Here is a 15506-nt window from a genome sequence, read left to right as displayed (position 1 = left end):
CACAATGGTACTAACCGCATACACTTGTCCTCGCTGGTCTTGGAGCCAGTATGACATGGAAAACTATTAGCATCTGGCTTCTTCCTCGGCTGTTTGAAGTCCCGCAGGAACACAGTCTTCTCCATATCACATGGACTGTAAATGTGTTCCATCAACTGGTCCATAGTTTCTTAAAAGGAAATGAAAATGTTCTGCCATCAGCTAAGGTCCACTTGTCGAGTTGAGATCATAGTTTGAAAACATAGACATGTAGAGGCCATCTACTATTATAATCGTGTATAACTATTAAAAAAACAGTTGCCGGCTTTTAGCAGTTTTCAACAATAAGGCTATCGCTGAAAACTGTTGAAAGCAGCTGCTTTTTCTCAATAGTTGATAGATAGATGACTATTAGTGGGCCTTTATATGTCTGACCTTTTGCGCTTGAGTCTATTTTTTTCAGAAAGCCTGTATACTTCTACTAAATTTCTGTAGTTAGCCAAGTAAAATTGGCGTTTCTTTCGCGCTGTTGGCATCTCTCAAAATCAACCTCAAATTCTTCTGATTGCATCTTAAAATGATGTAAAAAGCAAATTCAACTTAAAAAGATCAATCCAGGTTTTTTTCGGATTCTTAAAAACTGGTCAGCTTACTTTCGGCAGCTACAATGTTGTCGAATGCATCCCAGGGGGAGAGAAGGGAGAGGAAGTTGAGAGAGAAGCAGTTTAGCATCAGCTGGAGGAACATGTTCAGCAGGAAGGAAGACACGCCGAACACATTACTCAACACCTGGAAACAATCATCAGGTCTAACTAACTAGTAGCCCCCATGTTAACTAGTAAAAACGAATGACCTTGTAACAAAAGTCCTATAACGAAATGTTTCAATGGTAGTTTGGGTGTACTAAAAATGTTGTATCTAGTAGCGAGCTCTTCTTCTTTTGCAGGGGGTGGGGGCATTTTGGTAATCACCAATTAAAGAGATGCCAAGCATTCTGTCACCGGAATGGTTGAAGCTTGAAACGCTGGAAAGTAATAACAATAAGATTTAATTAAAATTGGCTCGGTGATATGCCACATTTTTTCCTTAAAATTTTAGTTAACATAGTCCTAAAATACCAAACGAGTGGGGAAATGCTGTTTACGACCAATAAAAAAATGAAATCATCTAAATTTTTAATCACGGTTTATACTGTGGAGTAAATTTCTAGAGATTCTAATGACGAATAAAATTTGTTTGGGCTAATTCAACGAGAGACGAAGTCTCGAGTAAAAAATAAAGCTCCAGTGGCTAGAAGTGTGGACTATGAAAATTTTGGTGCCCAATCTGGTATAAACAAGCTACGTTTTGAGACAAATTATGGGTTGTATTTGGGGGAGAAGGGGGGGGGGGGGACTTTTGAAAAACATGTGCTTGTTTGGTACCTGGTTGGCTGCAAATGATTGACGACTGTGTAAAGTGTTCGATGCACTCTTTGTCTTCTTTTCCACCTTCTCACTCACACACATTCCCTGCATGTCCTTCAACACCATCCTAACATAAAGGTCACGAAGGTCAATCAAAGGTCAAAGTCATAAAAATATAAACACTATATGTACATGCATTACACCACTGTAGAGGTCGATACAAAACATTCAAAAGGCGTGGGTGTTTGGAAAAACTTGCGTAAGTTCGTTCCGGTCGGAAACTCTTTCCGGTCGGAAATTGTTTCCCATTTCTCCCGAACCACATTAAGAGCCCTCAAATTTACTGTTATTGGCGTCAAAGGTGCCTTTGGACCAAAAATGGATGTCATCGTTGGGTGGCCAAGGGTAGAATCGTTGATGGGAGTTTGAATCATTGTTTCTGAATTGTATCATAATTTGATACTTCCAGTTGAAAAAAAAAGAGAATGCGTGAAATTAGAAGGCGAGTTAGAGTCATTCTACGTTAGTGAAAAAAGAGATCATTACTTCATTTCTTTACAGAGAGTCGTCGGTTGCTAAAAAATAACTCAAAATATTTCGAACACAGTTATAAAATTTATAAAAATTAAACATAGAAAACAGAATCTTAAAAAGGTTCTATTTCGTAAAAAAAATATTCTGAAAATTTATTGTAGAAAAATTTCTTAAATTTTCTGGTAATGAAAGTAATACAATTAATCCAAAAGGTCGATGAAAAAACATCTTAATTTGGGTGGCTAAATACAATTTGAGAGTGCCTAAAAGCGTAATTTTATAAGCACACATTTTTCCCAACCCCAATTTTAGATTAAACAAAAGAAAATAAAAGAATCACAATTTTAGAGTTCTTGTTGTTTTTAAGGCAAAATGATTGACCCACAGACATGATATTAGATTTTAAATTAGACCAATCAATGAACATTTTATTTATTCAAAACAAGCATAGCCGGTTACTGTGCACATAGCACAGAATCTTCCGACCATAGTCTTAGAAAAAACAAAAATGTTTTTTTTTTCAAATAACTGTCGTTTTGTTTTGGCGTGTTGTGATATAAAGATTTGAAAAAAAACTAGATATCATGCATATTCAACAGTCATACTAATTTGGGAAACTGAAAAACAATTTTTGAAGAAAACTGCCTGGAAAACTGAACAAAAAAACCTAAGAAAAAATTCAAAAAAACAAATTTTCAATTTTTTGTTTACATTTTTATGAAGTTTTGAGTCTTTTGTTTAAAAAAGGCATTCAAACACTCAAAAAAGATGTTTTACAGTTTAAATTAAGCTATTTTAAACTTTTAACGCTTTAAAACAATGGAACCTGATATAAACTATATTTTATGATTGGATAAATTAGATATTTTACCACTGTAAAGTATTTAATATTAACCAATCATGATCCATCTAACTAACAACCCACTTATTTGTAAGTGCTGAAATTACTTGTAATTTCAGCACCAGAGAGATTTGAATTTAACTTACAAATTAGTTGTCTCTCCAAGAGAACTTCAGCAGCCGCAATAAACCAGTATACTCTAGATCTATTGAGCCTAGCAGAGACTAGTTAAACACCCTGAGACTAGAAATTATAAGAGTAAGATTAGGATCGTATTAGACTAAGAAGTTGCACGAATCTATCCGGCCGAAAATAAGATAGCGTGAGGAGCAGACGGTGTACCCTATCCGAAATTACTCTATGAGTTAACCACACAGGAAATAACTCATCTGGTGCGACCATAAGTCTCGAATAAGACCTTAATAGCTTAGATTTGACCAAAAATAGATTAGAATTTAGACAAAACTTTTTTAAAATGTTATACGATGATAATTTAATCGAAATGTCTCTACGACTCAATAGATCAGAGCCGATATTCCGAACGATAACAGAACTACCCGGAATCGTAAGAAGACCTCGAACAAGAGACGACATACGACAAAGTAGAAACTTACCATATAGTTATATGATTGTACGGCAAAAGCCAACACAAACTTTTATATTTTGAATCTTATTAGCAATGAATTTAGATTTTCATTTGCAAACATAAAATCTTGAAGTCAATCTTCATAATCATTTCAGGCGCTAAGCAAAATTATTAATATACAATAACGATTGATAAAAAGATCCCAGATCGTTTTCTTAAATTCTGCAGTCTTATATAAAACATGTTTGAAAAATATTTATTGATAATCAAAACAAAAATTAGTAGCATGACAATAAATTGTTAGTAATCATAAAATCATCTGTTGTCCCAGCTTCATCACCTAAACATAACAGCAATCATAAGCTCACTAATATCATTAAAAAAACTAAATCTTTTTCTTAAATAAATTTAAACCATTTTAAACTTAAATTCATTTAATTTTAAAAATCAGATCATCAAGGCTTATCCTTGGATCTTAATTAATTTCCTATTTCACTAAATTCAAAAACCTGATCATCAAGGCCTAACCTTGGATCAAAAAGAACATTTTTGTTCTCCCCCACCCACTTAGCAAGTGTCTAACGACCTCAAACGTCGATTCACTATCCAACTCTTCCAAAGATCCCAAGACTAATAGAAATTTTTCAACAAAACTAATCAATCAAATTAGGATAAACAGTGAAGAACTTCGGTTATTCATCCTTCACTTGAACCCTCCTCTTACCAGACCCAGGATAAATCTTAGACTTAGTAAGTTTAAATTAGTATCTAAAGAACTACTCGCGTTCTAATTATACCTGAACCTTGTGGATCGATTTACTATTCTCCAACCCTTGAACACAATCACTACCCCTAAGTAAGATTAAGTAAGTTAACACCTTAGCTTATACTAGCCACGAGAAAGTAAAAAATCATTCTTCGGAATCGAAATACTTTTCTCTCCAACCCTGAACAAATAGACCCAGGTTAAGCTAACCAAAAAATCGTAAGGACTAACAGTTTAAGAAAGTAGACATCATCTAACAACTTTTTGCTTCCCTCATCCTAAACCTTAAGTCATTCAAAAATCTAGGAAATAAACAAACACTCGTTTTACCCAACTGTGAAATAGATAACAAAAAATACGATCTTGTAATCACACCTCATACACAAACAGTTGGATATATTAGAACAAAACGGCTAACAATAAAAAGAAAAATCATAAACAAACAAAGACAAATCACACGAAAAAGGTTTTCAAAAAATAGAAACGCATTTTCAGAATCAGAAGCCAGCAATTTAGATGAACGCTATAAATTAAAAGAATCGATTGATAAAAATTGTCCCATTCACGATCAATTATATTTTTCCGACTCAGAAAAAACTTCAAATTCATCAAAAAGAGGAAAAAGAAGAATAAAAAAGCAATATAAACACAAACCAGTACACTTGTATAATTGGAATCAACCAATTAGACACATCGATAGTTATATATTAACAGTCATTAAACAAAAAAATGAGCCACAGCCATACTCAAAGTGACGATAGTCCAGATGACGAAGAGGTTTACCCCTTCCTCATAGATGCACCCGATAATAGAGGGCAGCATGACTTTAGCAAGAATTTACTCCTAAATTTGTTTGAACCCGGAATCAGCCCATGCAAAGCAGAATTCCCAGATGTAAAAATCAAAAGACAATTTATTGAACATTATCTGAAAAATATATGTAATTTAACACAACAATACGGAATCTACACCATAGAATTCAGCACACCAAATTCGAACCACCGTAAATATGTAATTCAAACAGACGATCTTGAATTAGAATTTTCAAAAGTATTCTTAGAATATATTAAAAGCATACAATATCATAACTCACAAAGAGCAAACTCCATATTTACTAACAAAGTTTTTGCAACAATATACAGCTATATTTCAATATTAGAAAAAACAGAATTTCAAAGTATCTCACCAACTGAGACATCCAAACATATAAAAGTACGACATGAAATCACACTATTTTCAACCTTTCTACATATAATCAAAGAAAATTTCACTAAAGACGAGGTTTCACGACACACAAAACATGACTTACAAAAATGTTGGCATGGTTTATAATAGATTATTTCACACATAATATAGACTTAATTTCACAAGCAAGAAAAAATTTCAAACCTCAAAATCCAAACAATGATACTGCCATCACAGAACAGTCAGACTACGTTTGGGACCCTGAATGGTCTCATCATGCATTTATAAATATACCACAATCAATCTCAAGTCAAACAATAAGTACAATATCTTACCAAAGAGATTATGTGAAAGTAGTACCACTAACCATTGATGCAACACCATTAAACTACAATACATTTTTACCTGATACGCGAAATAACAGTTTAAATTCGGCCGTCATACACAATGAAAACCTTAATGGAACTAGAAATCTTACACAACCAGATATCCAAACACCATCACACTTCATAAATGAAGAAATTGTCCAAACAACAACAACTACACAACAAAGTATTTCACCAATACATCCAAATTTAACAACACCAAAAAATGCACATACTTCATTGGCACAAGTAACCTTACAATCAACCGTTAAACCTTCGGTTGCTCCAAAATATTCACATATGGATTACCAAACATATAGACCTATGACAGTACCGTCAAAAACACGAAGAACGTTCACAAGAAACACTTTTGCAGAACACAATTATAATTATGCACATCCATCAAAAACAAACTATCCCCCACGAAAAAATAATAATAATCAGATAAGATCTCGATATTGGGATAACCCAATGACAACAACCAACTCAGTAAATTTTCAAACTAATTCACATCCTCCACAGGATCGTAGTGAAAATTACCCATTCTTTCAACAAAATAAAAATAAAAAGCAAGCACCTCATCATACGGATTATTTATCATCTGATGATGATTATTTACAACCAGATATTTTTGCACCGTATACCCAAGAATATCGTGGAGTACAAAAACCTTATACAAATAATAGAATTTTTTCCCCAAATCCAACAGATACTTGAAATCAACAACCGATACAAATGCAAAATCCAACTAATACACAATCTTTTCAACCAATTCAACCACAAAACCCAATGATTACACACTCGTATCAACCAACTCAAATGCAAAATGAAATACCACTCCCATATTACCTTCAACAACACGAAATAACAAAAAATCAACTTTCAAATTTTTCACAAAAGCCAAAAGCCGCAGAATCACTACAAATGACAATAAATCCATACCTTATGGGTGGATCATCAATAACATCAAATAGACCACTAATGGTATTCACAGGAACAGACCCTGAATACTCTGTAGAAGATTTTTTAAATGCAGTAACAGCAAATTTAGTTTTAAATATAGGACCTGAACCAATTAATACACCACTACACCAAAATTGGATACATCGACGCATACCTATAGAAATAAAATCAGACTGGAAAAGATTTACACAAGAAATTTCAAAAATGTTTGACTCCGAAAGAAATAAACAACACCAAAGAGTTTTATGTAATAAAATTCGCAGATTACCAAATGAAACCATCAAACAATTAGCAGTACGTATCGAAACACTAGTTCGAAAAGCATATTCACTTAATACACATGACTATAAAAACACAAAAATGACAGAAATTTTAATGATGACTTTAACACCTCAATTAAGGAAAATAGCAATAAAAAAGAGAGCATCTCATCCTTCTTCAATTCGAGAGCCAGATTTAGATTTTCGAAAATTAGTAGACAAACTAGAGCAAGCGGAAATCACAATAAAACTTGAAGAAACAGAAAATTTAAAACTACAATATGTTAATCGAATCGAAACAAACACTACACATATCAATAACATACAGGAATCAGATACAGACCTAGTTGAAAAAATCACTGAAATACTAAATATTTATGAAAAACACCCAAATTCTAAAGGCAAACCATCTTTCAAAAAATGGTGTAATTATTGCCGACGATACGGACATAGTATTTCTGAATGTAGACAAAAACAACAAGATAACCAGAACAAACCTGAAAAGTATAAAGAACCAAACAAATCATTCTATCAATATATGAAAAAAGATCAAAATCTTCTAAACAAAAATGTATATAGTAACAACAGTTCAGGAAAACCACTTCCGAACAACACTAATTACACAAGGAATCAATCACCATATAACTCTAGTTTTGGAGGAAGATCATCAGAACGAAGAAATACACAAAATTCTTCACAAAACCATTATAATCGATCAAATAGTCGAAATAATTATACGAGATCAAACTCAAATGCAACACAATTTGTTTCTAGATCCAATTCCCAATCAAACCCAAGAAATAAAAATTATTCCAATAATCAATCACGAAACTCATCATATAACAGAAATAGAAACTATTCAAATAATCGAAACAGAAGTTATTCGAACAATCGAAATCAAAATTACCCGAACAATCAATCAAGAAGTAACTCATATAACAGATCAAACTATCACAGATCAAACGACAATTATCAAAACAGATCACAAAATAATTCACAAAATCGAAATTCAAGTTATAATAATTGATATAGAAACTATTCTCAATCACCACATAGAAATAATAACCATTATAATAATTCTAAACATCGCTACATAAGTAGTACACCCAAACATCAAAGACATATTAATCAAGTACAATCAAATGAAGAAACAACATCAGACCCCCCAGGTATTGATGACACAGAAAATAACGAACTACAACTAAATCAAATCAACTGTGGATCATCAGACACAGAAAGTGATACAGAAAACACTATCTCCATAAATATGATAGCAGTCGAAAACGACTACGAACCTATTATTAATGAACAACCTTTTACATCACATATATATGAAAATCAATTGGAACTCCTTCACAATTATTATATTGAACCCATCAATACTACACAAACTGCACAAGAAGTAAACAAAATCAACACCGTAAATAAACCCAATGAAAATGACAAAACAAAATGCTTAAATACAAATCACATTTACCAAAATGTACAAAAAGAACAACCCAACGAAAAAATTTGGACAATACCATTTCTTTTAGAAAGTCCAAGAAACAAAGAATTTCAACCACCAGATCTTGAAATTGATTTTTTAATTGATTCAGGAGCAAAATCAAACATAATTAACATTCCCAAATGGAATGAAATCAAAATATTACACACAAAATTAACGCCTCTTGCAACCTCAAGTGAACTAGCAACAGCACAAGGATCAACATTAGTAAATTATGGAAAAGTTCAATTATTCCTCCTCCCCACACGAACAATGGAGCAAAATAAAATTCTAAACAACCATATAAACAAATATTTCATATCACTGATATTAAACACAATATCATTGGCATACCATTTATCTCAAAATATATACCAACAATCAACATCTTGAATAGTAAAATACATTGAGAATCTTGCATTACCAGATACATTAAGTCGAAATACACCACCTGAATTACTTACACGAAAAACTACAGTTGAAATACCCAAAAATATAAAATGTTACCTGGCAGAAAACGAAACATCACCCCGACTAGAATGCAAATATGCAGTAAAAACTGACATTGAACAATCACAGGTAAATAACTTACAACACTTCCCGCTTTACTTAGATTGCCAAAATAACCACTACAAAGCTGATCTACTTGGAACATCAACTTTCAAACCAGTTCCATACTCACAATGAATAAAAAATAACACCCAACAAAAACGAATAAAACACCACTCGCATAAAAAAGACCTTTTTCCGTTAATTGAAAGAGAAAATTTAACTGATAAAATAAATTTATCAGGACCAGAAACAAAAGACACAAAATATACGATAAACCAAGTTTTTAACCTTCATGACCCACTTGACACAATTCCCCTATCAAAACTAGAAATTGACAATATTTTTCTCCCACCAACAGAGAAAATCACACTTGAATTTTTGAAACGATATCAGATTTTAGACCCATTAGTACGACAACTCAAATCATGGCACAAATATAAAACAAAACCAACTAAAGCTGATACAACAATTTTAGGAAATAAAACACTCCTCCGATATTTCCGAAAATTTAATAATACAACAATTAATGAACACACAGACCTTCTAGAATATCAATAAAATGATTCTACAGTTCCCTGTCTCCCTTTAAGTATGATTCTAATAGCTTTTAATATTTCACTTACACAAAATATTAAAGGACACTCTGGATCAGAGAAAACATATTCAAATTTCATACAAAATTTTTATTTCCCAAATGCACCAATTTGGATAAAAGTACTATGCAATGATTGTATAGTATGTCAACTAAATAAACCTTATCCAAATAAAAAACAAATAGCACAAAAACAAGATTTTAAAGGACAAAGTTTATATTTTAACCACCGTATTTCATTCGATACAAAAGGACCAATTTCACCATCATCTGAAGGAAACTCCTACATTATGGTAATTGTTGACGCATTTACACATTATGAAGCACTTAACCCAGTACCACATTGTAACGCTTATTACGCTTACACAACACTTTATGAACACTGGATAGCCAAATTCGGATTACTCGAAGTTTTAGTTACAGACAACGGTACAGAATTCATAAATAATGAAATCATCACACTATGTCATTTATATAACATTAAGCACAAACCGCGTACATCTCATGCACCTTGGACAAACGGTTTAGTCGAAGGTATGAACCGTTCACTACAAGAATATCTTAGATGTATCATAAATGGAAATGATACAAGATACACCGAATGGTCAGCAGATGTAAAATTATTTCCCTTATCATATAATTCACAAATTACGACAACTCTAGGAATGTCACCATATGAAATGGTTTTTAATCAAAAGCCACGTAAACCAATTATGTTTACAGCAAACTCTCATAAAAATGCACAAGGTCATTGTCAACCGAATAAAGACTCAATTTGTTATAACCTACCTTTACACACACATGATGAAGATCATTTTCATCGCCCACAAATCCTTAAATTAACCTCCGGTACACACACCGAATGGATTTTAAATAGAGATAAAAAACACAACGAAATTTACCAAAAAATAACAAAAATATTGTTACAAAGACAAAACATTAACGAACAAATAAATTAAAAATTGGAACATTTGTCTTAATACCAAATTTTAATACACAAAAAGGAATTTCTAAAAAATTACAACCCCTTCGTAAACGACCATACCAAATAACTGCCAAACCCACTGACGTAACATATAAAATCACCGATTCAGACCAAAAAGAAATTGTTCAACACAGAAACAATCTATTGCCTTACTACCCGAAAGAAAACGCACTACGCGAACTAACTTAATTATATTCTTTCACAGGTTTAAAAGTTATTCAAAATCACCCACACACGGAAAATGAAATAAATGAACAAAATGACATTCACCTTGAAAAACAAAATAAAAAATCAACTACAACCAAAAATAATACAAAAAAGCTAGATCAAAATATACCTCAAAAAGAAAGAAAAAATAGAAGCATGGTAGAAAAAATTATACCCCAAGAACAAGTCGAGAAATCAGAACATAGAGAGTCATCACGACTTAGAAATCAACCACGCAAAAACTACAAGACATTCATCCCACAATCTAAAATATTAAAGAAAGTTGAATTTCAAAAACAGCTTAAATTTTAAAATTAATAATCTTTGCACCTCTGAAACATTTTGAATTTTCATTTTTCACAATAACATGCTGCAAACACACAGCAATTCTAGTTCAAAATTAGCCAATAGGATTCATTCAATCCGTCACCTTCTATAACTCTAACACAAACCAATTAGACGAAAGATATTAAACTCCAGGCATATCTATGGCTATAACTTTACAACCTCCAGGTCAAAAATAAGCAGACCACTCAAACTTGACAACTAAAATAAATACCACCATTATATCATAACCCTCCCTTATCTAATAACGCAAAAATCAACAATATTTTCCCAACTTAGACCTCAAAAACCTCCCAAACAAAAATGTTAAATTAGCCTAAAGTAAAAGAACGACCATATTAATTTAGCCTAAAGTACAAAATTCTCAAAAATACCCCAGATTACCTGACAAATAAAAATAAAGTGAAAGAAGACCTCCCGAACACCATTAAAATTCGCCCCCAACAACTTTTCACAAAACTCAACCCACTTGTCAAAAAACCAATAAATAATTCGACCACACTCGAAAAATGCCCCAAACAACAAAAAATATTCGACCAAGAAGCCATTTCTTAAATGCTCTTCTCTCGATCAGTCAACATAATTTTCAACATTTTCATAAACTTTTTAACAATATTTAAACTCTTATTCATATTTCTCTTTGATACTTTTGAAGCTTTTGTAATTATCTTAATCTTTTTTTGCAATATTTTTTAAATTTTCTACTCCCTATTTGAAATATATCTCCAACTTTCACAAGCCATTGACCATATTCACAGGTACGAAAACCCAAAATTTATTTAAATGATACGAACCATTTTTAGTAGAACAGATATTTTTTTACTATTTGTAATTTTTATAACATTTTTATCATCCCTCATACTGACAATAAGCAAATGTATAAAGAAAACAATCATAACATTCGCCTTAGCAACAATCCTTTTAATTCTTTTTCTAGAAGAATACTACAATAAACATCAATTTTTTCACTAAAAAGAAATCAATTGAAAAACCTCAAAAATTGCTAACCAACAATCACACAGTCAGTCTTCACCGACAACATCCCAAGAAAACCCGACACCACCTACAACTACCCAAAATCCCCAAAAATCTTCACCAATTTCTTCCCAAGATAACCAATATACTTTTGAAGAACGACACGCTCGCTTATCTGAACCACTAGAACCAGTTCAGCGACAGGCACCTCTAAGTGAACCAACATATAACTTGTACCCAACACTACCACAAGAATTAAGTAGAATACGAAATATTAGTCAAAACCAAAATACAGCTGAAATAAAAAGACAAATTATACATCCACGACAAAATAGAAATTTTCAAGAGTTCATTTTGATATACCCCAATCCCCATCACCAAGTACTCCGGAAAACCCAATTAGCATATTACCGGAAGTCCCTACACTTCTTTCACAACGTAGCACCTCAAGTCTACCCTCAGATTACTTAGGTTCAACACCAACATCTGAACAAATACGTGAAAATCCCTTTAACCCCCCAAACCAAACATCACGACTACCATATTGGACAACACAATCATTCACACAAGGTGAACCAAATTTAATAAATGATCCAATAGATATTTCTACAGATCATCATCATCACTACCAGAAACATTATCACTACCATCAACACCATCAATAAGCCAGATTTCACCGACGCTTTTCCCTTTAAATTTCCCAAATAACCTCGACGCTAGATATCGAGAACAATCATCAACAAATATCCCTTTAAGATTGGACTGGAATACATTCACAGCACCCCCACCATCATTTGGACAACACCCAGAAAGTAACCGACTCCACAACTGTGCACTTAATAGATTATAATATAGACAAGATATCTACGAAGACATTCGCGACCATAACATCCAAATACTCCAACAAAATAGTCTACAATTAAAATTTGAAATCACGGTTAAACTAAACAACATTGCTCAACATCCTTACACATTAAACCCACCAAATATAACAGCTCAATCGCTACCACCACCATTTATAACAACTGAAGTAATATATAAGTACGACAGATATACCAAAAAGACAATTGGTTACATAACATTTTATAACCCGTACTCAGGATTATCATACACATGTATATTCTAAAAATATTGATTTTTCTCCAACTCTTTTTCTAATAATCTCCGATCAGAACATAAATCCTTCTCCCCGCACAGGACCCCTAGACTTATTAGTAACACATTATGATTGTGAAGAAAATGAACAAAAAACACTACACAAATATGCAATAAATCAAGTATCACAATGCGAAACAGAACCACAAGCTATAGAAACAACAAATGTAATAGCGACACTCTATTCAAAAGCCCGAGCAACAACAGTCATAGGATATAAATTTACAGCAACAATTTCCGAAAAGAAAGTACATTGTTCACAAGTTTCAAACGGAAATAAAAACCGACTTGACCATGAATCATTCTACCAAAGTAATATAGAACGACTTCTACAACTCAATCCCGATGATTGTAAAAACGAGCTACTCAGACTAAACATCACAAGAAATAAAAACACTGACAGGAAAATAGTATATTTTCAAGTCTTTGCCAATTCTGTACATCAAGCAGAACTTGAAAGATATCAAGGACATATAAAACTAGATGAAAAATACCCATTCAACGGCGCACACGGAAGATTAACTTATGACATACACGATAAGCACTGGATATCACACATTGGTATAAATAACCCATCAAACTGCAAAGCAGACACAAAAAATAGAGGATATCAAGAAATAATGTTTTTCGATTGGAAAATACAACTCAAAAAAATACAGCTCACACGAGATCTATCTGATAACACAATGATCTATCAAGGATTTAGACTACCTTGTAAGAATGATCAAGGTTATTGTGACCCTACAACACGAACACAAGCAACAATTGTTTGGTTTCCCGAAGATACATGTACAACATTTCAAGTAGCAAAAATACACGCTCGAATGATAAAATTTCACGAAAAATATTTTATACAATCAATTCCATATGAACAAGTAAATCCATCACGAAAACAAAGTTTTGATTTTCAAAACATCCATAATATAAAAAATAAATTAACACGTTTTCAAATATGTCAAGAAACAGAAATCGCATGCAAATAAAGAAATCCACTTCACAAAACACAATATTCTGAAATATTAGTTGAATACGAAAAAGGTTTCGACATGACCACTGGAAAAATAAAATTGACCCTTATGCCACAGGTCATCCTCTACACGAAGGAACATCATATATACCAGTAAACGTTCAAAAAAGTAATGGTCAACCTGGTGGACACCTAAAGCCACATGACACTAGAAGCACACGTTTACAAGAACTATCACTAATGAATAATCCATATTTTGGTAATACCCACTATGATATCCACTTAGATATGAAGTTAGACCACACGATTAGTCGAATTTTTCAAGAAATGTCACTCTCCGAATTAGAAACACTTCATCAACTATGCGAATTAGAAAGGACACAAATCCTACAATCACTTGCACTAGCAGTATTAAAAATACCCTACGCAGGATATTTATTATCAGGAAACAGATCAAGATTTCTAGACTACGAAGGAAACATTTTATGGTTTTCTACTTGTACCAAAAAAAGTATCACCGCTATATGTTTTTGAAGATAAAAGATGCTATAAAAGAATCCCTATCATTTATAAAAATAAAGTACATTTTGTTGACACGCTTTCAAGACGAGCATATTTCTGGGATATCGCAGTCCCATGTGGATCAGAAAATAGGCACAATGTAGTACAATTGAACCCAGATGAAGATAAATATTATCTTCTTACCCCATACCCGACATTAATGCAATCACTCAAAAAATTTTCACCCGAAAGCATTAGAGCTATTGCTCGAAACCCAAATATCGATTTACAATCAATTGGAATATATTCAAAATCCGATATCCAACATCACATTAGTACACAACAATTCCAGGAATTATTAACACAAATGGACATTATACAAAGACAGTCAATTGACCAAAACTTACGCAAACTTGCCGAAACCGCAGGATTTGCAGATATCTATACACAAGATTATAGCGGATATTTTAAAGACATTAAAGACTATATATATCTCAACGGTGAAAAATACAGACCACAAGATATTTCACCTATAAATATTTTTAGCTTTGTTACACTAAAAAATGAAATTCTCGATTTTCTAGGATGGCCCTATTACATCTTAGAAAAATTAACTATCTTATACGCAATGTTTAACTTTATAGGATTTCTTTTTTCACTTTTAAAAGGAATCGATAATACATGTGCTATACACACAAGTAAATAGACAAGCAAGTGTAGCACGCATACTATTTGCAGGATTTTTTGGAATTTTTTCATCATCAATAAACAAAATTCTTCTAGACGCACAAATAAAAGAATATAACACAAAAATAGCGACAAGACCGGACACGTACTACGAAGAACATAATAATAT

At 32.5% G+C, this 15506-nt stretch overlaps 2 protein-coding genes across 3 annotated transcripts in view; one reads left to right on the top strand and one right to left on the bottom strand.

Annotated features, from left to right (window-relative positions):
• Nucleotides 1–15506, top strand: part of LOC134839467 (heterogeneous nuclear ribonucleoprotein D-like-B) — a 393489-nt gene that overhangs the window by 73488 nt on the left and 304495 nt on the right. The gene's annotated exons all lie outside the window — the stretch shown is intronic.
• LOC134839097 (voltage-dependent calcium channel subunit alpha-2/delta-3-like) overlaps nucleotides 1–15506 on the bottom strand; it is a gene marked incomplete at its 5' end in the record, with an annotated part of 80159 nt that overhangs the window by 2017 nt on the left and 62636 nt on the right. For both annotated transcript variants that reach the window (XM_063854526.1, XM_063854527.1), the window contains 3 exon segments: nucleotides 16–169; nucleotides 633–768; nucleotides 1404–1512. In XM_063854526.1, the coding sequence (XP_063710596.1) occupies nucleotides 16–169; nucleotides 633–768; nucleotides 1404–1512 (399 nt within the window).

This window comes from Symsagittifera roscoffensis, chromosome 2 (assembly GCF_963678635.1).
Source record: "Symsagittifera roscoffensis chromosome 2, txSymRosc1.1, whole genome shotgun sequence".
NCBI lineage: Eukaryota > Metazoa > Xenacoelomorpha > Acoela > Convolutidae > Symsagittifera > Symsagittifera roscoffensis.
This window is presented reverse-complemented; position numbering and strand designations above follow the sequence as displayed.